The following is a 26675-nucleotide window of genomic DNA, read 5'->3' as shown; positions in this document are numbered from 1 at the left end:
TAATAGAGTAGGTTCCTCCCTCTTCGTGTCTCCCTCTTGTACCTTGAAATTATCCAGGGCTTCTGTGAGGAAGGCTGAAGGCAGCGGAAAAGTGCACCCTACTCCCTCACCCTCCCCTGTTTGATATTCAGATCAGGCGCAGCCTTCCTTCGCTCCCTCAAGACTCCCTGACAGAGAGTCATGGGAGTACAGGTAAGGGCACACACCAGTACAGGCCAGGGTTATATATAAACCACAGCACCCCACCACCACCACCAGCTTTCTGCCTCTCAGACTCTGTGCATCCCAAATGGCACCTTATTCCCTAGTGCACTACTTTTGACCAGCGCCCATCTACTATATAAGGAATAGGGTGCCATTTGGGATGCAGACAGCCTCACACCATCGTCATGTTCTATTCTCAGCAGCTGAAACACTTTTCAATAATAGATCTCCCTCTTTGTCTCCCAAATAGCACCCTATTCCCTTTATAGTGCACTTATTTTTACCACGGCCCACTCTGATCAAAAGTAGTGCACTATATAGGGACTAGGGTACTATTTTGGATGTAGACACTATCTTCCTATAGGGCTCCAGAATCACATCACATGTGCTATGCTGCAATCACAAATTCATATTTATTTCTCATACCATTCTTCTTTCTTGCATAAACATAATTCTGAAGCTGAGTTTTATTTCTGGGTGTTGTTCATGGGGCAGCAGCACGAGGCAACCTTCGTTTCCAAAGGTTAACGATGGTTACCGGCTGTGGCGCTTCGATTAATTGATCCATTATTAAGGCCTCTTTATAACATGTGCTGTGTTCCATCCAGACACATACAGTGCCTTCGGGAAGTATTCAGACCCCTTGACTTTTTCCACATTTTGTTACGTTACAGCCTTATTCTAAAATGGATTGAAAAAAATAGTAATTCTCAGCAATCTACACTCAATAGCCCATAATGACAAAGCGAAAACAGGTATTTAGATATTTTTAGCACATTTTTTGCAAATTTATTTACCGTTGAAGTTGGAAGATTACCTGCACCTAGGCTGGAGTCATTCAAACTCGTTTTTCAACCACTCCACAAATTTCTTGTTAACAAACTATAGTTTTGTCAAATCGGTTACGTAATCTTCTTTGTGCATGACACAAGTAATTTTTCCAACAATTGTTTACAGACAGATTATTTCACTTATAATTCACTGTTTCACAATTACAGTGGGTCAGAAGTTTACATACACTAAGTTGACTGTGCCTTTAAACAGCTTGGAAAATTCCAGAAAAGGATGTTATGGCTTTAGAAGCTTCTGATAGGCTAATTGACATCATTTGAGTCAATTGAAGGTGTACCTGTGGATGTATTTTAAGGTCTACCTTCAAACTCAGTGCCTCTTTGCTTGACATCATGGGAAAATCAAAAGAAATCAGCCAAGACCTCAGGAAAAAAAGCTGTAGACCTCCACAAGTCTGGTTCATCCTTGGGAACACTTTCCAAATGCCTGAAGGTACCACGTTCATCTGTACAAACAATAGTAAGCAAAGTATCAACACCATGGGACCACGCAGCCGTCATACCACTCAGGAAGGAGACACGCTCTGTCTCATAGAGATGAACATACTTTGGTGCAAAAAGTGCAAATCAATCCCAGAGCATCAGCAAAGGACCTTGTGGCGATGCTGGAGGAAACAGCTAGAAAAGTATCTATATCCACAGTAAAACGAGTCCTATATCGACATAACCTGAAAGGCCGCTCAGCAAGGAAGAAGCCTCTGCTCCAAAACTGCCATAAAAAAAACACCATCCCATCCGTGAAGCACGGGGGTGGCAGCATCATGTTGTGGGGGTGCTTTGTGGCAGGAGGGACTGGTGCACTTCACAAAATAGATGACATCATGAGGAAGGAAAATTATGTGGATACATTGAAGCAGCATCTCAAGACATCAGTCAGGAAGTAAAAGCTTGATCGCAAATGGGTCTTCCAAATGGACATTGAGGCCAAGCATACTTCCAAAGTTGTGGCAAAATGGCTTAATGGAAATTTCACTTTTGGATAAAATTGTGCCCAATTTAAACAGCCTCGTACTCTGTCCTAGATCATATGATATGCATATTATTATTACTATTGGATAGAAAACACTCGGAAGTGTCTAAAACTGTTTGAATTATATCTGTGAGTAAAACAGAACTCATTTGGCAAGCAAACTTCCAAACAGGAAGTGAAAATTCTGAAATGGGTCTCTGTGAAAGGCATCGCCTATTCAATTGCCTTGTATTTATGGATCTGTATGCACTTCATACGCCTTCCACTAGATGTCAACAGGCAGTAGAACGTGGAATGAAGTGTCTAGCCTTCTGTGGGACCGGATGAGAGTCCTTGGAGTGAGAGGTCAGCCATATTGGCAGTATTTGGCTACGCACTTGGGTGTGTCATATCTTTGTCTGCAATGCGTTAGGTAGACACGAAGAAATGCTTCGTCTGGGACGTTATTGGATATATATGAGAAAAACATCCTAAAGATGGATTTTCCACTGAGTTTGACCAGTTTATTCGACTTTTATTATCACTTTTCGTTCATGCGTCAAATCTTCATGGACACGTGAGCTACACATGCTAGCCAAAGTTGCTAATTCAACAGAAGAAATGGACATTCTAAAACAAAACAACAATTTATTGTGGAACTAGGATTCCTGGCACTGCATTCTGATGAAAGTTCATCAAAGGTAAGGGAATATTTATGATGTTATTTCGTATTTTTGTTGACTCTGTTGACTTCAACATGGCGGAGAATGGCTGAGCGCTGTCTCAGATTATTGCATGCTGTACTTTATACTAAAGTTATTTTTTTAAATCTAACACAGCGGTTGCATTAAGAACCAGTGTATCTTTAATATGTACAACATGTATTTTTCAGCAAAGTTTATGATGAGTTTTTCTGTTAGATTACGTGACTCTCTAGGCTAGGCTATGCTAGTTAGCGTTTCTGATGAGAATGATCCCGGATCCGGGATGGGTAGTCCAGAAAGGACTAAGAGTTTTTCCTAGCCACCGTGCTTCTACACCTGCATTCTAGCTGTTTGGGGTTTTAGGCTGGGTCTCTGTACAGCACTTCGAGATATTAGCTGATGTACGAAGGGCTATATAAAAAAATAAAAAAATAAACTAATAATCTGGACAACAAAGTCAAGGTATTGGAGTAGCCATCACAAAGCCCTGACCTCAATCCTATAGAAAATTTGTGGGCAGAAATGAAAAATAGTGTGCGAGCAAGGAGGCCTACAAACCTGACTCAGTTACACCAGCTCTGTCAGGAGGAATTTGCCAAAATTCACAACTTATTGTGGGAAGCTTGTGGAAGGCTATCCAAAACGTTTGATCCAAGTTAAACTATTTAAAAGCAATGCTACCAAATACTAATTGAGTGTATGTAAACTTCTGACCCACTGGGAATGTGATGAAAGAAATAAAAGCTGAAATAAATCACTCTATTATTCTGACATTTCACATTCTTAAAATAAAAGGTGATGAGCCTAACTGACCTAAGACAGGGAATTTTTACTGGTATTAATGTCAGGAATTGTGAAAAACTGAGTTTAAATGTTTTTGGTGTATTTAAACGTCCGACTTCAATTGTACATACTGTAAATATTCCGACCCTTTGCTATGAGACTCGAAATTGACTCGAAATTCATCATCCTTGAGATGCTTCTACAACTTGATCCACCTGTGGTAAATTCAATTGATTGGACATGATTTGGAAAGGCACACACCTGTCTATATAAGGTCCCACAGTTGACAGTGCATGTCAGAGCAAAAACCAAGCCATGAAGTCGAAGAAATTGTCCGTAGAACTCAGAGACAGGATTGTGTCGAGGTACTGATTTGGGGAAGGGTAGAAAAAAATGTCTGCAGCATTGAAGGTCATCAAGAACACAGTGGCCTCCATCATTCTTAAATGGAAGAAGTTGGGAACCACCAAGACTCTTCCTAGAGCTGGCCACCCAGCCAAACTGAGCAATCGGGGGAAAAGGACCTTGGTCAGGTAGGTGTCCAAGAACCTGATGGTCACTCTGACAGAGCTCTAGAGTTCCTCTGTGGAGATGGGAGAACCTTCCAGAATGACAACCATCTCTGCAGCACTCCATCAATCAGGGCTTTATGGTAGAGTGGCCAGACGGAAGCCACTCCTTAGTAAAAAGGAACATGACAGCCCATTTGGAGTTTGTCAAAAGGCACCTAAAGAACTCTCAGACCATGAGAAACAAGATTCTCTGGTCTGATGAAACCAAGATTGAACTCTTTGGCCTGAATGCCAAGCATCACGTTTGGTGGAATTCTGGCACCATCCCTATGGTGAAGCATGGTGGTGGCAACATCATGCTGTGGGGATGTTGTTCAGCAGCAGGGACTGCGAAACTAGTCAGGATCGAGGCAAAGATGAACGGAGAAAAGTACAGAGAGATCCTTGATTAAAACCTGCTCCAGAGCACTCAGGACCTCAGACTGGGGCAAAGGTTAACCTTCCAACAGGACAACGACCCTAAGCACACAGCCAAGACAACGCAGGAGTGGCTTCAGAAAATAAGTCTCTGAATGTCCTTATGTGGCCCAGCCAGAGCCCGAACTGGAACCTGATCGAACATCTCTGGAGAGACCTGAAAATAGCTGTGCAGCAATGCTCCCCATCCAACCTGACAGAGCTTGTGAGGATCTTTGGAGAAGAATGGGAGAAACTCCTCAAATACAGGTGTGCCAAGCGTGTAGCGTCATACCCAAGAAGACTCAAGGCTGTAATCGCTGCCAAAGGTGCTTCAATAAAGTACTGAGTAAAGGGTCGGAATACTTGTGAAAATACGTTTTTATTTTTTATAAATCAGCAAAAAAAATGTGTGGGGTATTGTGTGTAGATTAATGAGGAAAAAAACAATTTCATACATTTTGGATTAAGGTTGTAACAAAATGTGGAAAAAGTCAAGGGGCCTAATACTTTCCGAAGGCACTGTATGCACGTACATACTATCTGCAGAACATGGACATCAATTTATGTTAGCTAGCACATAAAGTCACTGAGACAAACCTCTCTTGTCCCAATATGTCTTATGACTAAGATTTGCCTGATTGGTCTACTATCTGTTGACAGATCTGTTGATTTACTTTAACATTTTACTATTAGCCTTTCATGTTTTTGACACTTTGCCCAGGTTATTTGTGTGTTTATGAGAGCCAGATATCTCTAGTTTTAAAACAGACGTTTATTGGGAGTTTTTTATTATGCTGATTTGATATCCGCGGGGGTGCGGACACCGACTCTAGGGGTTAAATTAAGGAATCTCTCTTCACTTGTGACTCATTGTTTGGGTTGAACAATTAGTCTCGACTCACCCAGCCATTACATTACAGCCTGTGGCCTACAGTAAAAGTGAAAGTTAATCATCCTGATAATAACTAACACAGGCCCATTCCCCTACAGTCATTGGCACATACAGCTAGGCCTCTCTGCTTGTGATGATGCTGCGAGCTGCAGGTTCAGAACACACTGACCTTGAATCATCACATTTTTTTTTTTTACATTTTTTTTTTTTTTTAGTCATTTAGCAGACGCTCTTATCCAGAGCGACTTACAAATTGGAAAGCTCATACATATTCATCCCGCTCCCCCCGTGGGAATTGAACCCTGGTCCCCCCGTGGGAATTGAACCCACAACCCTGGCGTTGCAAGCGCCATGCTCTACCAACTGAGCCACACGGGACCATGAGAAACACACTAACACAGTAGTAACTAGGAGAGTGGTGGTATAATCCATGATTAGTATGACTACCGCCCAGTGGCGGTCGTGCCGTTTAAGATGAGGCGGATGATACATTTTTTATGAGCATGGTCTTATTTCTATTACAGCATATTGGATGACTCATTCATATTCCATTTACCCAGCTTAATGTAACATGGATAGGTTTAGGCTACTTACTACATGATACTTACATTTTCCCTATACCCATCATGAGGTTTCTACAACCTAGCCTATGAATCAAAGTTTACAATGTAGGTGCAGAGAAATTTGAGTAATGAAGGTGACAGACATGGACATATTCAATACCGCCTTGCACAATCTTGCCTGCATCTAGCTGATTTAGGGTGGAATCATTTGTCCAACAGTTGCAAACAAGTTTCTATTGGACAAATTCAGGAATGTTTATCTCCGTTTCTTTCCGTTTGCTTCCTTTTAAGAAACGTTTTTCAACAGAATCTGTGGAATGAATACACCCCTGATCACATGCAAACACAGTTCACTTTCATAGCAGCCAGATTGTTGTAAAATTCCTTCTTGCATCTACGCTCTCTCCTCCTCTCACCTTTTCGCTTCGCTTGTAGACTTCAGTGCACAACACGTCAGTTGTTTGTGTCCAGGCATTAAAACCTTTCCAAGCCAAACCTTCATATCATAACCTCCACACACAGCCTACATCATTGTCACCATATTAGCTGGCATCAAGTCAACAACATAGCTACTAGAACTAACGCGTTAGTAAACCCGCTACAATCATGCAGTACAGTTTGCAAGCGGTTTAGCAGCTTTACCGGCGGGCCCTGGTGGCAATAAATTAATAAAATGTAAAACTTACCTTGACTTGGAAGAGCTCCAGTGTTGGATAGCTAGGTAACATACTGTAGCATCCCTCTCTGTTTGAGTAGGCTAAACTAGCTAGCTAGCTGCATTTGCTAGCTAGGTAAAAGTTAAAAAATCTCTCTCTTTCTCTTGCTTCTGCTTAATTTTTGAGGAATTGTATTTGTTAAAAACTGTTCCACTTTTGTCTTTCTCTCTCTCAACTACGCATCACATTTTATGCACTGCAGTGCTACCTAGCTGTAGCTTATGCTTTCAGTACTAGATTAATTCTCTGATCCTTTGATTGGGTGGACATGTCAGTTCATGCTGCAATAGCTCTGATAAGGTTGGAGGACGTCCTCCGGAAGTTGTAATAATTACGTTGAAGTCTATGGAAGGAGGTGAGAACCACGAGCCTCCTAGGTTTTGTATTGAAGTCAATGTACCCAGAGGAGGATGGGAACTAGTTGTCCTCCGGCTACACCATGGTGCTACCCTACAGAGTGCTTTTGAGGCTACTGTAGACCTTAATTCAAAACAGTGGGTTTTAATCAATTATTTGGTGACGTGAATATATTTAGTGTAGTTTAATCTAAAACTTTTTTAATGTTTCACTATTTTTATTTTTATGAAATTCACTGAGGATGGGCTTCCCTTTCCTCCTCTGAGGAGCCTCCACTGCTACTGCCTCTTCTACTATTGCTACTACCACTACCATAGATCCTATATCTAATGTATGTATACATTATGGATTACTTTTACATCCCTTTACTATATGACCTGCAATTTAGAACAATGATTTTAAAAAGTATGCAAAGATGCTCGCTGTATGCTTTTGGCAGGCAGGGGGTTAACTGCATACATATATTGTATATACTGTAATACTGAGCCAGTGATATCTGATCCACTCATGTTCTGTTACAAGTACAGAACAGAACAGCACAGAACAGAACAGTGCAGAACAGAACAGTACACTACAGAACAGTACAGTAAGCTACAACCATAGAGGTCAGTTCATGTAGAGATAGAAAAATACCTGGAGGGATGCCAGTTCATAGCTCATCTGTCATAGAGATCACAGGGTGAATAAAAAAAATGATTTAAATTAAAATGTCCAATTTACAGAGGTTTCATTTTTTCTTTACCTTTACATTTTGGCATCACTGTCATTTGAGGTTACACAGGGTTGGGTAATGCATTGTTTCATATGTATTATTCCCTCCATTCCAAAGTTATACTTAGTCTTACTTTGAGTTCAGCACCATGGATAGCTCCCTCTTTGTTTCCTGTAGCTGCAAGTGTTTTCAGTACTACTAATAACTACACAAGCGTCTCACAGTGACACGCATCTCTAACACTACACGCATACTTACACACAGCCCCTATACAGGCATTTAAAAAAGATTCTATGTCTTTCTCTCTCTCCTCAGCGCTTCAACTTTGTGTCTCTGCCCACGGACGTTCTGGAGATCGAGGTGAAAGATAAGTTTGCCAAGAGTCGTCCCATCATCAAACGTTTCCTGGGCAAGCTGTCCATGCCTGTGCAGCGGCTACTGGAGAAGCATGCTATTGGGTACGGCTCAGGAATAAACAGGACGCTCATAGGATTATCAGGATAATCAAATGCTTATGAATTGATATTTTGGAAACCCTTTACAAGAGCCCTCTAAAGCAGGGCAAACACCAAAACGTGTGGTGGGGGGGGGGGGGGGGGGTTGAATCATAAAGTAACATGTCTCTCTCTTGAATTCCCCCCCTTCTCCCTCATCGCTCACCCTCTTTTCAACTCCCTCGCTTTCTCTTCCTTTCTCCCTCTCTCACCCCACTTTTCTCACTCTCACCCCCTCTCTTTATCTCTATCTCTCACCTCTCCTCTCTCCCTCCCCGTCCCTCCCCTCTTTCTTTCCTCCTCCATAGTGACCGTGTGGTCAGCTACACACTGGGCCGAAGGCTGCCGACGGAACATGTCAGTGGACAGCTGCAGTTCAGATTTGAGATCACTTCCTCCATTCATCCAGGTTCCTCTTTCACACACATCATCTCACACACGTCCAGACCCCGGGTTCAAATAGTACTAGTTTTCCTTCAAACACTTTAGCTGCACTTGATCAAACTTGCGTGGCGTAATGGAGCTAAGGGAATAGTCCCACAAACCCCACCCATCTGGTTCTCTCAGCAGGCTCAATCAAACACTCAAAGTTTTTGAACAGAAACACATAGTATTTGAACCCAGGTTTGTTCACATCCTGTTTGTCTTCTTCCTCTCATTTAGATTCAATTAGTCTGTTTCTTAATACAGAGGTAGGACAATTAGAATATATAATATCTACTGTATGTCTGTAAATATCAACTGTCATATCTAGGTTTGGACAGGCAGATATTAAGCATTGATTATTCTGGTATTGTCATGTGCCATATTGTCATGCTGCTTTGATTTATACAAGATTTTATATTTATTGACATACCATAGCAGAAACAGAATAGTCTATTAAGAGTTAAAAGAGTGTGAGTTAATGTGGATATGCCCCACTGTGTGGTAGCCAGGCCCCTGACTGTGAGGTAATGAGCTCTGTTCTCCCCCTGCAGATGATGAGGACATGTCTCTCAGCACGGAGCCTGAGTGTGCCGCTGTGCAGGAGAACCAAGGGGAAGGCCAGTCCTCCCAGGCCCAAGGCCAGGCAGAGGACACCATGAGCCTGGGTCCGGGGGCTCCTGAACTCCCCATGGATGACGAGGAATATACTGGAGCTCCAGAACTCCCTATTGGAGGGGATACAGATACTGACACTCCCATGGAGGGGGATCCAGTAAGGCCTTCGAGTTCAAAGCAGCCCACAGATGGAGATGAAGACTCAGGGCCTGGCTGTTCCAGAGCTGAGGCCAAAAAAACAGAACCAAGCAAACCAGAAGTCCATGGTGCTCACGGGGAGGCAGTTGTGGCTGTAGCTGTTTCTGCAGAGAAGCTACCCACGGTAGAGGAGAACAGTGAGGAAGGGGACCAGCAGACCCCCACTAGTCCTCAGGCTGCTGTCCCAGAGGAGCAGAGGGCTATTGGGCAGGAGGCTGAGTGGGCAGAGGGGGTGGACAGTGCCCCAGTAGAGGGTCAGTTCAGCTCTGCAGTACACTCTGCTGTAGTGCAGGACATGGAGAGTGCAGCGTTTGGAGTCTCTCGAGGACCAGCAGAACACCAGGCAGTGGGGCAGGAAGAGGGGGACGAAGACTGCTGCTCCCTGCGCGTCAGGACCACCCCTAGGCGTAAGAACCGGCCCTGCTCCCTGCCTGTGTCCGAGCTGGAGACAGTCATCGCCTCGGCTTGCGGGGAGCCTGAAACCCCTCGCTCACACTACATCCGCATCCACCACCTCCTCCATAGCTTGCCCTCTGCCCAGCCAGAGACCCAGGAGGACGGGGAGGGAGAGCAGGCTGAGATGGAGCCTGACTCAGACCCAGATCCAGACCCAGACCCAGGCCCTGACCAGCTAAGCCCCAGGGACCAGGATGGCTCAGAAGAGGATGAGAAGGCCGAGCCACTGACCCCTGGCCCAAGGAGGACCCTGCCCCGCAGCCTGTCCATCGAGCGTCTGTCCGACCTGGCCTTGCTGCTGGACAGCGAGGGCCGCCACCCCCAGGGCCAGGTCAGGGGTCACCAGAGAGTGTCGGACGAGGATGACATGCAGCCCTGCTGTAGTAACTCATGCTACGAGGGCCGAGTATGCCACACCCGGGCACCTCTACTGGCTGCAAGCAGGACATCTGAGGGGAGCAGTGCTTTCTCCTCCCAAGAGGATGAGGACATGGAGGTGAACGGAGCAGAGAGCAGGGAGCCAGGAGATGGGATGCCCCAATGGCAAGAGGCCCCATCCACGCAGGTCCAGAGCCCCCAGAGCTTCATGGGAAATGGAGAGTCACCCGTGGCTCGGCCCAGTGGGAGGATAGGACGTCAGTTTAGTTCCTCACTGAATACTAACTTGAGATATGGAGATGTAGTTTGGATAACTTAGGGTAGACTGACCTGTTTTTGTCGTCCCATAGGAGATTGTCCCTTACCTTCCAGTCATCCTCCAGTTAGCCAGCTTCCTGCTCTGCGTCCTGATTCCCATCACTACCCCACTATCGATGAACCACTGCCACCAAGTAAGCATTTGGTTTAAATGTTGTCTGAGTCAAATCATGCATATTCCTTGTTGATAAACAAGGAATATGCATGAGGAATGGGAGAAGGTCTCCAGAGATCTGAGATCCAGAAGTCTGGAGAAGGAAGGAAGGGATGGGGTCAAGCGGGCAGGTTTTCGGGCGGCCAGACCTCACTAGTTGCAAGATGTCATCCGGAGAGAGAGGGGAGAAAGAGTTCAAGGCGTAGGGTAGTTCTGTGTGACCAGTGGAGTCAATAGGGTAGCAGATGTTGTCAATCTTTTTTTCAAAGTGGTGACAAAGTCGTCCGCAGAGGGTGGAGGGGGAGGGATGGAGGATTAAGAAGGGAGGAGAAGGTGGAAAAGAGTTCCCTAGGGTTAGAGGTAGAAGCTTGACATTTTTAGTGGTAGAAAGAGGCTTTAGCAGCGGATACAGAGGAAGAGAAGGTAGAGAAGAGGGAGTGAAAGGATGATAGGTCCTCTGGCAGCCCTGTTCTATAAGCTCGCAATGAGTCACTCAGCCATGGAGCAGGCGGGGAGGCCCAGCCAAATGGGAGGAAAGGGAACAGTGCGTGTCATAGGATACGGAAACGGAGGAGAGTTGGGTTGAAGAGGCAGACTCAGGAGACAGGAGTGAGAAGGATTTTTATCAGAAGGGAGAGATGGTAGAATATAAGAGGAGAGAGTAGTGGGAAAGAGAGAGCGAAGACTGCGACAGCGCATGACCATCTAGGTAGCGGCTGAGTGTTTAGGGTTGGAGGAAAGGGAGACAGAAAAGTAAACAAAGTAGTGATCAGATAACGGGGGGGGGGGGGGGGGGGGTTGCAGTGAGATTAGTAGGCGAGCAGCCTCTAGTAAAGATGAGGTCAAGCGTATTGCCTGCCTTGTGAGTTGGAGAGGATTGGGAAAGGGTGAGGTCAAAAGAGGCAAGGGGGAAAGAGAGAGTTGGACAGAAATTAATTGAAGGCAGACGCCATCGTCAGGAAATTAGCTTATCAAGGTGTCAAGCTCATTGAGGAACTTTCCAACGGCACTTGTTGGGCAATAGATGACAATAATGTTAAGCTTGAGTGGACAAGTGACAGTGACAGCATGGGATTCAAATGAGGAGATGGACAGGTGAGAAAGGGAGAAAAAAGAAAATCCCCACTTAGGAGACATGGGAAAACCTGTGCCACCACCACGGCGACCATATGCTCTCGGACTATGAGAGAAAACATAGTCAGATGAAGAAAGAGCATCTGTTGTGTTCTCTGGGGTGATCCATGTCTCCGTCAGGGCCAAAACGTCAAGGGACTGAATGGCAGCGTAGGCTGAGATGAACTTGTCATTCTTGACCGCAGATCGGCAGTTTCAAATGCTGCCAGGGACCCTGAATTCCACATGGGTTGTGCGTGCAGGGTACACTAAATTAGAAGGGTTGCAGCCAAGGTGTGGAGAACATCTGTAAAGCCTACAGGGAGAGGTGTGAACAGGTATAGAAAACACACACATTGTTGACAAAGATACAAAAGAGAAATGGGATAATCTGTAAATAACTGGGTAAGATACTCAAGTGAGAGAGTGGTGTGGAGCCTTCCTTGAATAACTCTGCAGAACAGTCTTTGTTTTGGCGACGGTCTTAGTTTCACGACAAAACTGCCACTGACATGACCGTCGCTTACAGTTGCCACTGAAAAATCAGGGGAAACTGAAGAACTAACACTAATTGTTAATTGCCTAGCAGAGGTGGAGAGCACACCTCCCTGTAGTAATTGCTGATTGCCTAGAAGAGGTGAAACAACTCCCCATCCAATACAGCCACTGATTACCAAAACAAGTCACAAATTGCCTTGCCCTTTGATCCTGGTTGATGTATCATAACTATCTGTAAATTATGAGCAGTCAGCAGTTCACACACCAAGTATGCCACTGGAAAGACAGGCAGCACTTAAAGTAGATGGCCCTAGCTAGCAAAAAGACAGTACTGGACCACAACAGATAAAGACAAAATAAATTATACTTACCACTCCTAGAGATATCAGGAGTCCTCTAGCTACAGAATGAAGCACTCGGAGATGGAACCTGAGAAGCTGGTGAAATACACTCAGGAAATAAATGAAACCACTCCTCCTCTGATACAGCCACTGATTACCAAAACAAGTCACAAATTGCCCTGCTACGGAGAGCAAGAGAACACAGTCATCCAGAACAGCTGGTGCTCTCATGCATGGTTCAGTGTCGCTTGCCTCGATGCAAGCATATCAATCAAATGTATTTATGAAGCCATTTTTACATCATCAGATGTCACAAAGTGCTTATACAGAAACCCAGCCTAAAACCCCCAAAAGCAAGCAATGCAGATGTAGAAGGAACCTAGGAAGACACCTAGAGAGGAACCAGGCTCTGAGGGTTGTCCAGTCTTCTTCTGGCTGTCCCGATGGAGATTATAAGAGTACACGGCTAGATTGTTTTTCAAGATGGTCAAACATTCATAAATGACCAGCAAGGTCAAATAATAACCATAGTTGTTATAGAAGGGATTTAGCTCATCTGATAGGCTTGTGTTACCGGGCAGCTCGTGGCAGGGTTTCCCTTTGTAATCAGTGATATTTGCAAGCCTTGACACATCTAACAAGCATCAGAGGCATTGTAGTAGGATTCGATCTTAGTCCTGTACTGATATTTGAGGGTTTAATGGCTTGTCAAAGATCGTAGCGGGATTTCTTATAAGTGTCTGGATTAGTTTCCCGCTCCTTGAAAGCGGCAGCTCTAGACTTTAGCTCAGTGGGGATGTTGCATGTAATCAGTGGCTTCTGGCTGGGATATGTACAGTATCAGTCAAAAGTTTGGACACACCTACTCATTTCAGGGTTTTTCTTTATTTTTACTATTTTCCACATTTTAGAATAATAGTGAAGACATCAAAACTATTACATAACACATATGGAATCATGTATCAACCAAAACAATATCAAAATATATTTTATATTTGAGGTTCTTCAAAGTAGCCACCCTTTGCCTTGATGACAGCTTTGCATACGGTTGGCATTCTCTTAACCAGCTTTGAGGTAGTCACCTGGAATGCATGTCAGTTAACAAGTGTTAAAAAGAAAGGAGGACCAAAGAAAGGAAGGAGGACCAAGGCACTCTTCATATAATTAATTAAAATGCCTTTATTTGTATGGCATGTTCAATAGAAACAAAGTTTTAAAAATCTGACGCATTTCAGCTGCATGGCCTTCGTCAGGGGGTACAAAGAAATAATACAATGTCCTCTTTTGAACAGCTTTTCCAATTAGCCCTAATTTGAAGAGGGACTGGTTACAAAATTGATTGGACACACCTAGTAAGCAATACTATACACATTAAAAAGTGAAATACTGTAGCTATGTTATCAAAAAATTAAACTCCAAGCTAGAAGTATCAGAACCCCTAGAAAGGTAGTTCTAACCTTAAATATGACTGGGAGAAGTGTCAAGAATAAGAGATCAATATATTCCATAGTACACTAGAACACAGCAAACATGAACAACAACAGTCTAAACATAGCTGAGGGCAATTTAGCAAAATGTCCACTAGATGAGAGCAAATGGACCTATCACGACCCTACAGGAAGGGTGAGAATTCCATATCTTCATTTAAAAGAGGGTACTTAGTGGCCTGTAGTTTGTAAATCCATATCTTCATTTAAACCAGGGTACTTAGTGGCCTGTAGTTTCTAAATCCAAAACCTTTCCCTTTGGTTTAACTGTTTAACTGTTTAAGACAATGCACTGTGGACATTCCAATCTATAGATGACATGAGTGGTTTTGCAGTTAATGAAATGCTTGATGTAATACTCCATTTTATAAGCTGTGTCAACAAAATACTTTTTCTGTTCAATATTTCTGTAATGGTTGCAATGGTTACATTTAAAAAGAGCCCTTGGGTTTGTGGTTAAGCCACGTTTTTTGAGAGTCACCAGGAAGAGAGCTGTGGACTAATTTGTCATTTAGGGTAGGACATCTCTTAAAGCTTATGACTGGTGGCTTAGGGAAGACTTGGCGTAGTAGCATATCACTTTGGATGAGTCCCCAATTATTTTTTATGATTCTTTTAATGTTCTCTGCTTCAGTGTTGTATTTTGTAACAAAATAGACTCTCTCTGATGTATCACGAGGCACTCACCTTTGCAACAAGTTCTCTCTGTCAAGTATTCCAGCCCTTATACCTGCATCTTCCAGGACCTGAACGCTGTAGCCCCGACTCAAGAAGCAATTCTCCAATTCAACAGATTTGACACTGTAGTCTGTTTCCTGATCTTCTGTATACAGTCGTGGCCAAAAGTTTTGAGAATGACAAATATATATTTTCACAAAGTCTGCTGCCTCAGTGTCTTTAGATATTTTTGTCAGATGTTACTATGGAATACTGAAGTATAATTACAAGCATTTCATAAGTGTCAAAGGCTTTTATTGACAATTACATGAAGTTGATGCAAAGAGTCAAAATTTGCAGTGTTGACGCTTCTTTTTCAAGACCTCTGCAATCCGCCCTGGCATGCTGTCAATTAACTTCTGGGCCACATCCTGACTGATGGCAGCCCATTCTTGCATAATCAATGCTTGGAGTTTGTCAGAATTTGTGGGTTTTTGTTTGTCCACCCGCCTCTTGAGGATTGACCACAAGTTCTCAATGGGATTAAGGTCTGGGGAGTTTCCTGGCCATGGACCCAAAATATATGTTTTGTTCCCCGAGCCACTTAGTTATCACTTTTACCTTAATGGCAAGGTGCTCCATCATGCTAGAAAAGGCATTGTTCGTCACCAAACTGTTCCTGGATGGTTGGGAAAAGTTGCTCTCGGTAGATGTGTTGGTACCATTCTTTATTCATGGCTGTGTTCTTAGGCAAAATTGTGAGTGAGCCGACTCCCTTGGCTGAGAAGCAAACCCACACATGAATGGTCTCAGGATGCTTTACTGTTGGCATGACACAGGACTGATGGTAGCGCTCACCTTGTCTTCTCCAGACAAGCTTTTTTCTGGATGCCCCAAACAATTGGATAGGGGATTCATCAGAGAAAATTACTTTACCCCAGTAGTCAGCAGTCCAATCCCTGTACCTTTTGCAGAATATCAGTCTGTCCCTGATGTTTTTCCTGGAGAGAAGTGGCTTCTTTGCTGCCCTTCTTGACACCAGGCCATCCTCCAAAAGTCTTCGCCTCACTGTGAGTGCAGATGCACTCACACCTGCCTGCTGCCATTCCTGAGCAAGCTCTGTACTGGTGGTGCCCCGATCCCGCAGCTGAATCAACTTTAGGAGACGGTCCTGGCGCTTGCTGGACTTTCTTGGGCGCCCTGAAGCCTTCTTCACAACAATTGAACCGCTCTCCTTGAAGTTCTTGATGATCCGATAAATGGTTGATTTAGGTGGAATCTTACTTACCCTTTTTGTGCAAAGCAATGATGACGGCACGTGTTTCCTTGCAGGTGACCATATTTTACAGAGGAAGAACAATGATTCCAAGCACCACCCTCCTTTTGAAGCTTCCAGTCTGTTATTCGAACTCAATCAGCATGACAGAGTGATCTCTAGCCTTGTCCTCGTCAACACTCACACCTGTGTTAATGAGAGAATCACTGACATGATGTCAGCTGGTCCTTTTGTGGCAAGGCTGAAATGCAGTGGATTTTTTTTTGTATTCAGTTCATTTGCATGGCAAAGAGGGACTTTGTAATTAATTGCAATTCATCTGATCACTCTTCATAACATTCTGGAGTATATACAAATTGCCATCATACAAACTCAGGCAGCAGACTTTGTGAAAATGTATATTTGTGTCATTCTCAAAACTTTTGGCCACAACTGTACTACCCCTACCTTGTCACAGCACAACTGATTGGCTCAAACACATTAAGAAGGAAAGAAATATCACAAATGAACTGAACAAGACACACCTGTTAATTGAAATGCATTCCGGGTGACTATCTCATTAAGCTGTTTAAGAGAATGCCAAGAGTGTGCAAAGGCAAAGCTTGGCTACTTTGAAGAATCTCAAATATAAAATATATTTTTTCGTTACTACATGATTCCATATGTGTTATTTCATAGTTTTGATGTATTCACTATTATTCTAAAATGTATAAAATAGAGAAATAAAGAAAAACCCTGAAATGAGTAGGCGTGTACAAACTTTTAACTAATATTGTACACACAGTCACTGTGGGATGATTTTGTCGATGCACTTATTTACGTAGCCGGTGACTGATGTAGTAAACTCCTCATTGTTATTGGACGAATCCCGGAACATATTCCCATCTGTGCTAGCGAAACAGTCCTGTAGCTAAGCATCTGCTTCATTGGACCACTTCTGTATTGAGCGCATCACTGATACTTCCTGTTTGAGTTTTTGCTTGCAAGCAGGAATCAGGAGGATAGAGTTATGGTCAGATTTGCCAAATGGAGGGCGAGGGTTAGTCTAGTCTAGTATCCGTTTCTATGTGTGAAGTAAAGGTGATCTAGAGTTGTTTCACCTCTAGGTGACATGCTGGTAAGATTTAGGCAAGTCCCATTTTAGTTTCCTTGCATTAAAATCACTGGCCACTAGGAGTGCCGCCTCTGGATGTGCATTTTCTTGTTTGCTTATGTGTGTGTGTGTGTGTGTGTGTGTGTGTAGACTGGGAGGCACGTGTGGACAGCCATGGTCGTGTGTTCTATGTGGACCACATCAACAGGACCACCACGTGGCAGAGACCCACCTCAGCAGCCACGCCCGACGGCATGAGGAGGTCCGGATCCGTTCAGCAGATGGAACAGCTCAATAGAAGGTGAGTGAAGGGGTAGAGGGTAAGAAAGAGAAGAGAGCTAGGGAGACAGTGTGCAAAACACAGTTCTGTAGTCATGTTGTAGTCACTACGATACCTTTGGGATTGTTTCTTCATTTTATGTTCAAAAAGCACAACTAAGAAGGGCCATTTGGTGGTTGTAGGAAGAATGTAAAGCATCTCTTTTTTTGGATGATTTTCATAGAAATGGTTCAGTTATTTATGAGTATTGGGGAGTTTTGTATTAAGATAAAATGATTGAATCTCTTTGATACCAAAGTATTTTGTGTGCTGAACATTTGGTATGTGCTGTGGCTGCTTGCTATGTAAGGTGTGATTTTTTGGGGGGCTTAAATTAGAGCCATTACTATAAGAACTCTCCATCAAATGCCTGAGATATTTTGGATGGAGAAAGAATTACTTGACAGTAAAAATCAAATGAGAAATGTGCAGAACAGGCTGTGAATAAGTGTTATTGCATAAGTGTTATTATACAACTGCAGTGCATGAAATCTCTTAACGGGATTGGGGAGACAGGAAGCGAGGGAGGAGAAATTCATTTAAATGGTTATTGCTGCGCTGGTGGAATTCGCTGTGTGTGTCTGGAATGAGAAGCGTGTCCAATTGGAAGCATGAGCAGTGGACAGTGTCGGGGCTGTGTCAGAGATATTTTTCATTGTCAGACTTTACATGTGTAGAAGACTATTATGGTGGTATAATCCATTGATCAATGGTCTCAAATTCAATTCCTCTCTCTGGGGCTTTGTGTATAAGCTTGAACAAAATGGCAGAGAGACAAGCTTGAGTTCTGCCCCTCTTCTCTGGATGAATTAACATTGAATTCAATAACAAAAGTCAATATTCAATGGAATACAACTGTATTTTATCCCTATGAGCAATTAAGAATCTGCACTAAATATTACTGCCAGACAAATTAGGACCTTTCAAGCTGGATTTGACAGTTACATGCACACAATAATGCAATTATTGTTGAAAGTCAGATTAATATAATAGTTTGATTAAAATGTTTATACATGCTTTGTAAGAAGAACAATTTCCTTAATAATCCTGTTTACATGGACAGATCTGAAATCAGGCTACTGAATGCACTCTGATAAATGCAGAAAATCACCAATCAAAATAAACGTTCTACCACAGCGTCCATGTTATTTTTGAGTTCAGACATATAAAGTTTGTATGTGAAAACTACTTCTAAGACGCATACATTCAGTTGTTTCGAAATCAAAAGAGGGAGGCTCGCTCGGCTAAAGAGGCTCGCTCGGTGTAAAGAGGGAGGCTCGCTCGGCTGGTGCTAGCACATACACAGATCAAATACACCGCTGGAACACCGATTAAGGTGTTTACATGTTCTAATAATTTGAAAGACTGCTCTGAAAACAAGTTGTTTTAATCTGCCTGTGTTTACTTCGATGTTGACCTTACGCCAATTAAGATAAGCAGAGTAAGGTGTTTACATGTTTACTGCGTAATCTGCCTACTGCCATAGTCAGTTTAGAATCAAACTATTACTGTGCATGTAAACGTACTCAGATAAGAGATAGTATATGAGTATAGTATATGAGTATAGTATAGTATAAATCATGTTCAGTAGTTTCTTGCACTCTTAAATAATTGGTCTATATGCAGGCAGCGCTGCTCTGATTTCTGGATGTTTGGTAAATGTGTGCTGGTGTGTTTGTCAGGTACCAGAGCATCCAGAGGACCATGGCCACAGACAGGAGTGAGAATGAAGGAAGCAGAAGCAGGAGTGAGAGAACAAGCCTGAACAACAACAGCAGTGAGCCTGACTCTCCTCCAATGGCTAATGGTGAGTAGAACCACACCACAATGTCACAATTACAGAACGCAATAAGCTGATATGCTATTTAAGTGTAGTCTTGCTTTGTAGAACTAATGGGTCTACACAGATCCTGTTTAGTGAGAGACTTAAAGTACTACATACATACAACATTGTACATAACAGTCACCATTCAGTGAATTTTTCCTTTGTTTCTCCTGGTGTGTGTGTGTAGAGCTGAGAAGAGACAGCTCCTCCTCATCATCATCATCTCCAGTCAACAGTCAGAAAATCACAGCTCTGCTACAGAGCCCAGCGGTGAAGTTCATCACACACCCAGAGTTCTTCACTGTCCTCCACGCCAACTATGTGAGTACCTGTCTCCCCAGTGGACATTTATAACTCTACACAGTCAGCATGACTCACCTGACAAATAATCATAATTTCCCTTTGAACAGCAATATCAATGCTTAGTAACATATTGTAGTCTTTAGTAACAGATGTTGAATATTCTTCCATTTTGGTTCAGATTGGTTGCATATGGTGTTTCTAGTTCCCATGGTCATGCCGAGCTCTTCTTCTCTTCTCAGGGGGCCTATCGCATGTTCACCAGCAGTACGTGCCTGAAGCACATGATCCTGAAGATTCGTAGAGATGCTCGTAACCTTGAGAGGTACCAGCACAACAGAGACCTGGTCACCTTCCTCAACCGCTTCGCTGACGCCCAGCTGGAACTGCCCCGGGGCTGGGAGATCAAGACTGACCCTCAGGGCAAGGTGCAGAGACAAAGATCCTCACTTCATCCACAGATAACTCACCCACCTATTCACATAAGGGCTGATTGTGCCTTGGTTGAAAGATGGAAAATATGTGGGGAAAATGAGGGGGTGGGGTGGGCTGAATAAGTATACTAATGATTCTATTGATTTGGTATTTGCCTTCAGATCCAGCAGTGTTTAGATTTGTGTTTCTAACTTTGGTAAGTTTTTACCTGTAACATCTTCTCTTTGGTCCAGAACTTCTTTGTGGACCACAACAGCCGGGCGACCACGTTCATCGACCCCAGAATCCCCCTGCAGAACGGTTGCCTGCCCAACCACCTGACCCACAGGCAGCACCTGCAGAGACTACGCAGCTACAGCGCAGGAGAGGTCAGGAGAGTCAAACAGCACACAGAAGACATTTCCTTGTTTTTAAGTGTAGTAACTGTTTAATTGGGGCCAATCATGTATTAGAATGATGGAAATATGGAATTGAATTTATGTATTTGCTTGTTTATAATTGATCCTTTTTTCATATGTATTTTTTCAGGCCTCTGAGGTCTCCCGTAGTCGAGGTGTGGCCTTGTTGTCACGGCCAGGGAACAGTGTGGTGGCAGCAATACGGAGTCAGCATCCCCCAGACCCAGTGCCACAAGGTGTGTACTGTACATACACAAAGAACACAGTCATAATTCACATTTACCATATAGTTTCTGTTGTGTAAGTCTGTCTTCTGAACTCAATTCCACTCACAGCTTATAATGAGAAGATAGTGGTCTTCCTGCGTCAGCCTGGAATACTAGAAGTTCTAACAGAGCGCCAGCCAGCCCTGTCCAGGAACCATTCCCTGAGGTAGATTAACACTAGGGGATGAATTGGATTTGTTTTTCAAATAAGGACCTTGTAGATTCAGAGAATGTGAATATTTCTCACTCACCACTGTATTGGTTCCTTTGGGGAAAATAAAGGGTAACGCCTTACATTAGTGCCCTTATTAATGTGTAACTACTCATGTAATTACAGTGTAACAAGTCTTGTAATTACTCATTATTACTTATAGCAGTAACCCTAACCTTACCCCTAACCCCTAGCGTTACGTCCACATCCTGGTTTAACCCTAACCCAAGCCTCAACCCTAACCATAACCCTAGCTTCATGTGCACATCCCGGTACAACCCTAACCCCAGCCTCAACCACAACCCTAAACCTAGTTTCATGTCCACATCCTGGTTCAACCCTAACACGAGCCTCAACCCTAACCTTAACCCTAGCTTCATGTCCACATCTCGGTTCAACCCTAACCCCAGCCTCAACCACAGCCCTAAACCGAGCTTCATGTCCACATCCTGGTTCAACCCTAACACGAGCCTCAATCCTAACCCTGACCTTAACCCTAGCTTCATGTCCACATCCTGGTTCAACCCTAACCCCAGCCTCAACCACAACCCTAACCCTGAAGTAACCCTAAGTACGGTGTAATAATGAGTACTTGTTACACTGTAATTATAGGAATAGTTACACAGTAATAAGGATTATAAAGTTATTCTATTCTATGTCAGGTTTGATAAAATACACCTACCCAGTCTAGTCCAGATTATAATGTAATGTGTGCTTGCAGGGAAAAGATCCACTACATCAGAACAGAGGGCACCCAAAGACTGGAGAAACTGGCTTGTGATGCAGACCTGGTGATACTATTGAGGTAGGATGCTACTGTTCATATTACCCCAGATTTTTTTTTTTGTGTTGTAGTATTGTAATTATTTTCATTTTTGTGACTTTTTGGTTCTCTATGCAGCTTGTTTGAAGAGGAAATCATGTCATATGTTCCACCCTCCTTCCATCCTGGCTTCAGCTTCTCTCCTCGTTGTTCACCTGGGTCTTCACCACAGAGTTCTCCAGGTGGGTTTGCACTAATGACAAATGGAGAGATAGTGGGTTGAAAATGTACACACAAGAACATTTGGTTAATTCACAAGAATTGGTCAAATAAAAACGTCACAGATGGTTATCCTGGTGTGGTCTGTGTCTCATGTCATGGAGTTGAATGCGCTTGTCAACAGGAATGTCGAGAGCGAGAGCACCTGCCCCGTACCGGAGAGACTTTGAGGCCAAACTACGCAACTTCTACAGGAAACTGGAGGCTAAAGGCTATGGCCAGGGCCCAGGAAAAATCAAGTAAGGAAAACTGTCCAGCAACATGATCACTCACACCCTTTTCAAATATAGTTACAGCTCTATACAACCCTACTGTTTCTAAGAAACTTTAGGGTTGTGTGTGCAAATTAGCACCATATTGTATATCCATGTCTGTGTTGCTCAGCATCCTATGATGTTGTTGTGTTCCAGGCTTATTGTCCGGAGAGACCACCTGTTGGAGGGTACCTTTAACCAGGTCATGGCCTACTCACGCAAGGAACTACAGAGGAATAAGCTCTACATCACCTTCATAGGAGAGGAGGGGTAAGCCAAAGCTGCTTCTATTGACCTGAACACAGACATTACAACAAAGAGGGACTTTGATCTGTGGAGTTCAACCATTGCATGAAAGTGCATGTCTTTACAATTATGGAATTCAATTAAGTTACTTGAAAAAGTAATGCATATGTCAAGAAAGAACCCCCTCTCATCTTTTAAAGAATGAACTGCTAGTTTTTGGGCTATATAGAGGATAGTGCATGTCTGTTTCATTCTTCTAGCATCACTGACTGCTACTGACAGATAACTGGTCTCTTCTCTTCCCACACCGTCAGGCTGGACTACAGTGGGCCGTCCAGAGAGTTCTTCTTCCTGCTGTCTCAGGAGCTGTTCAACCCCTACTACGGCCTGTTTGAGTACTCAGCCAACGACACGTACACCGTCCAGATCAGCCCCATGTCCGCCTTCGTAGAGAACCATCTGGAATGGTGAGGAGGACATCTGTTCGTCCTGTGTTTGAACTTATTTCAAACTCATGAATCCTGGGTTGTGTTCATTAGGCACCAAAGGGAAGAAAACTGACTAACTGTGAGGGACGACCTTGACTTGTCAAATAAGAAACACTCTTTTTTGTGTTCTGTTGCAAAGCGTTTTCAAGTGTTTTCCATTGTCCTAATGAACATGACCATGGGCTTGTTCTTCTTTGTTTACTTATTGGAGACAGAAAATGAATGGGTTTTATGTCTCGTGATGAGACCTAAACACTTTCATTGCATTGGATTTGTAATTGTGTGTGAGACCTGTCTCTGTGTGTTTTTGTGCAGGTTCCGATTTAGTGGGCGTATTTTGGGACTGGCGTTGATCCACCAGTATCTCCTGGATGCCTTCTTCACTCGGCCCTTTTACAAGGCTCTCCTCAGACTGTGAGTTTATGTCTGTCTGCCTGCACGCCCGCCTGTCTGTGTTTCTGTCTCTGTCTGTCTGAAATGGCCTTTACAATTCTTCTATATGGAAAAATGTCTCTGCCACGTACACGAAAGAAAAATTATCCAGAATTGATTAGTGCGCAATCAGGCATAAATGTTGCCAGTAGTTTTAGACTTAACACAGTCAAGCCAGATTGACTTTCTAGCGTGATAACTAAAGAAAAGTCTCTCCAGATTGGATGTTGATGATGATAGGCTACAACAACTGACGGAATCAGCATTCTTTACATTTACACACGAAGCAAATGTACCTCAGGCTAGTGAGTGAGGTAATCACTCCCCTTAATTTACTTTAAGACAATGGATTGCTTTGTGCAGTAATAGCTAGTGAACCCCACAGAAGGTCATGTGTGAGATAAATATGTTTACCTGTGCAGAGCCACTGACCTGAGTGATCTGGAGTATCTAGATGAGGAGTTCCATCAGAGTCTACAGTGGATGAAAGACAATGACATCACTGATGTGCTGGACCTTACCTTCACTGTGAATGAGGAAGTCTTCGGACAGGTATGTGTGAAGTACTAATACGTACAGTGTCTAAACACATAAACCCATAGCAAGCTGAAGTACTGTATAACATGTTATTTTTTTACAGTGTATATCTTTCAATATACTGTACATTTTCATGGGGACTTTTCCATTATAAAGTTTGTCTGTATTGTTACATGGATATTACTCTCTTTGTGGGCAGGTAACAGAGAGAGAGCTGAAGTCTGGAGGGGCCCACATTAATGTGACAGAAAAGAATAAGAAGGAGTACATTGACCGCATGGTGAAATGGAGGGTGGAGAGAGGAGTGGTCCAGCAGACAGAGGCACTGGTCAGAGGCTTCTATGAGGTAGAGCAAACACTCTCAGGGAAACAACCATTGGCCATGGCATGATTTCCCCCCAATATTTCCAATTTGGTTTATTGTTTTTCCAGCCTTGCTATGATTTAAGAGGGTTTTCACTTTGCACTTCAAATATGATTTCTTAAAGTTTCTTAGAATGCAATAGAACATGACTATCAAATGAAATCAACAAATCAATGATGGGAGCAATGTGTCTAAATACTGTATGTGACCCGACCGGCTCAGGTTACATATTTGAAACAATTATTTGAAATTGTGTTTTTTATATTGGATAAAAGTAGAAACTCAGAGCTAGAAAATGGTATGTCATACTCTGCAGTTGAGGAACAATGGGAAAGTAATTCTGCTTTGAAAGTTAATAAACTTGTAACCCCACTTTTGAGAAAATGGCCCTTGAATGTTTTGGTACACCTACTGGAGAGCTCTTCTTCACACCCTCTTAAGCCTTAGCCCCACCCATATCTTTAAGGATTCACATTTGAGACCATGTGCTAAACAGAGTGAGTAAGGTAGTGTAGTAAACTACCAAAGATTTCAAGAATAGAAGTGGTGAAAGAAGTAGCAAAAATACACTATCTATTCCTTGGCCTATATCCTAATCTGATTTTGGTGCAGGTCATGTTGTTCTTCACATTATCGTCTCTGGCAAAAACAGACTATGTCAAATAAAATCAAAGTTTATTTGTCACATGCACAGGATACAGAAGGTGTAAACGGTACAGTGAAATGGTTACTTGCATATTTGCATAGTAGCAATATCAAAAATAGAAAGTGCCCAGATAAATATTTTATAAATATTAAATTATTCTTACCCAGACACACTTGTCTAAATTGATGGGTCGTGTGAAAGAAATGCTATAACCATCCCCCAGCCACATCTATCTAAGTAGATGGGTCACTATTGTCTAGACCAGTGGTTCCCAAACTTTTTAATAGTTCCGTACCCCTCCAAACATTCAACCTTCAGCTGCGTACCCCCTCTAGCACCAGGGTCAGCGCACTCTCAAATGCTGTTTTTTGCCATCATTGTAAACCTGCCACACACACTATACAATACATTTATTAAACATAAGAATGAGTGTGAGTTTTTGTCACAACCTGGCTCGTGGTAAGTGACAAAGAGCTCTTATAGGACGAGGGCACAAATAATAATAATCAATAATTTTGCTCCAATTTTTTTTTAAACGTGTCAATACTTGGCCCTTTGATAACCAGTGCACTTCTTCTGTATGTTGTAAAAGCGTTACATGGTTGCTGCACATATCATTGCATAGTGCAGAAAATAAATGAGCATTCAGGGGACTTCCTTTAACCTTTTACGGGGGCAGCCTGACACCGGTACACTTATGACAACATCCAGCTCAAAGTGCAGGGCGCAAAATTCAAAATCTATTTTTTTTAAATATTTAACTTTCACACATTAACAAGTCCAAGACACCAGATGAAAGGTGCACATCTTGTGAATCAAGCCAACATGTCCGATTTTTAAAATGTTTTACAGGGAAGACAAAATATGTAAATCTATTAGCTAACCACGTTAGCAAAAGACACAACTTTTCTAACTCCATCAGTTTCTTACTCCATCAGGAGCTATCACAAATTCGACCAAATAAAGATATAAATAGCCACTAACCAAGAAACAAATTCATCAGATGACAGTCTGATAACATATTTATTGTATAGCATATGTTTTGTTCGAAAAATTTGCATATTTCATGTATAAACCATAGTTTACATTTCAGCTACAATCCGAAATTGCACCGAAAGCAGCCATAATATTTACAGACACCAACGTCAAATAGCTAATTACTCATCATAAAACATTTCTGAAAAATACATAGTCTGCAGCAATTGAAAGACAGGCATCTTGTGATTCCAAACAATATTTCTGATTTATTAAATGTTTTACAGCGCAAACAAAATGTATTGCTATATTAGCGTAGCTACAATAGACAGAAATAATTGGGCGCCCACGGCCAGTTCACATGCACGACAGATATATGAAATAACATCATAAAATGGGTCTTACTTTTGCTGATCTTTCATCAGAATGTTGAAGAACGTGTCCTCTGTCCAGATGAGTCGTTGTTTCGATTCAGAAGGGCAAATGTCCCTCTTCAATTAGCATTGGCACTAGCCGAGTGACATAAATTTCTCCAACGTAAACACAGTCAGAGGACGGAACACGGCAAAACTCCGGAATAAAGTTTCAATCATCTGATTAAACTATATTGAAAAAACATACATTACAATGATATGGTCACATGTATCAAAAAAAATTCGCGCCGGAGACGTTAGCCGTTCGTTACCAAGGCAAAACAGAAGTCAATCCCACTTCCTTCAGAGTACCGGATG

The 26675-nt window shown here is 42.8% G+C and overlaps 1 protein-coding gene across 3 annotated transcripts in view; it reads left to right on the top strand.

Annotated features, from left to right (window-relative positions):
• Positions 1 to 26675, top strand: part of LOC129814041 (E3 ubiquitin-protein ligase HECW1-like) — a 59445-nt gene that overhangs the window by 21899 nt on the left and 10871 nt on the right. For all 3 annotated transcript variants that reach the window (XM_055866801.1, XM_055866800.1, XM_055866802.1), the window contains 19 exons: positions 8018 to 8160; positions 8505 to 8605; positions 9174 to 10526; positions 10620 to 10721; positions 17357 to 17507; positions 19208 to 19332; positions 19538 to 19671; positions 19893 to 20078; positions 20319 to 20453; positions 20614 to 20719; positions 20819 to 20915; positions 21682 to 21765; positions 21862 to 21965; positions 22127 to 22241; positions 22413 to 22526; positions 22817 to 22969; positions 23306 to 23404; positions 23845 to 23974; positions 24159 to 24305. In XM_055866801.1, coding sequence (XP_055722776.1) covers positions 8018 to 8160; positions 8505 to 8605; positions 9174 to 10526; positions 10620 to 10721; positions 17357 to 17507; positions 19208 to 19332; positions 19538 to 19671; positions 19893 to 20078; positions 20319 to 20453; positions 20614 to 20719; positions 20819 to 20915; positions 21682 to 21765; positions 21862 to 21965; positions 22127 to 22241; positions 22413 to 22526; positions 22817 to 22969; positions 23306 to 23404; positions 23845 to 23974; positions 24159 to 24305 — 3579 coding nt within the window. The remainder of the gene's footprint in view (positions 1 to 8017; positions 8161 to 8504; positions 8606 to 9173; positions 10527 to 10619; positions 10722 to 17356; positions 17508 to 19207; positions 19333 to 19537; positions 19672 to 19892; positions 20079 to 20318; positions 20454 to 20613; positions 20720 to 20818; positions 20916 to 21681; positions 21766 to 21861; positions 21966 to 22126; positions 22242 to 22412; positions 22527 to 22816; positions 22970 to 23305; positions 23405 to 23844; positions 23975 to 24158; positions 24306 to 26675) is intronic.

Source organism: Salvelinus fontinalis, chromosome 17 (assembly GCF_029448725.1).
Source record: "Salvelinus fontinalis isolate EN_2023a chromosome 17, ASM2944872v1, whole genome shotgun sequence".
Lineage (NCBI taxonomy): Eukaryota > Metazoa > Chordata > Actinopteri > Salmoniformes > Salmonidae > Salvelinus > Salvelinus fontinalis.
This window is presented reverse-complemented; position numbering and strand designations above follow the sequence as displayed.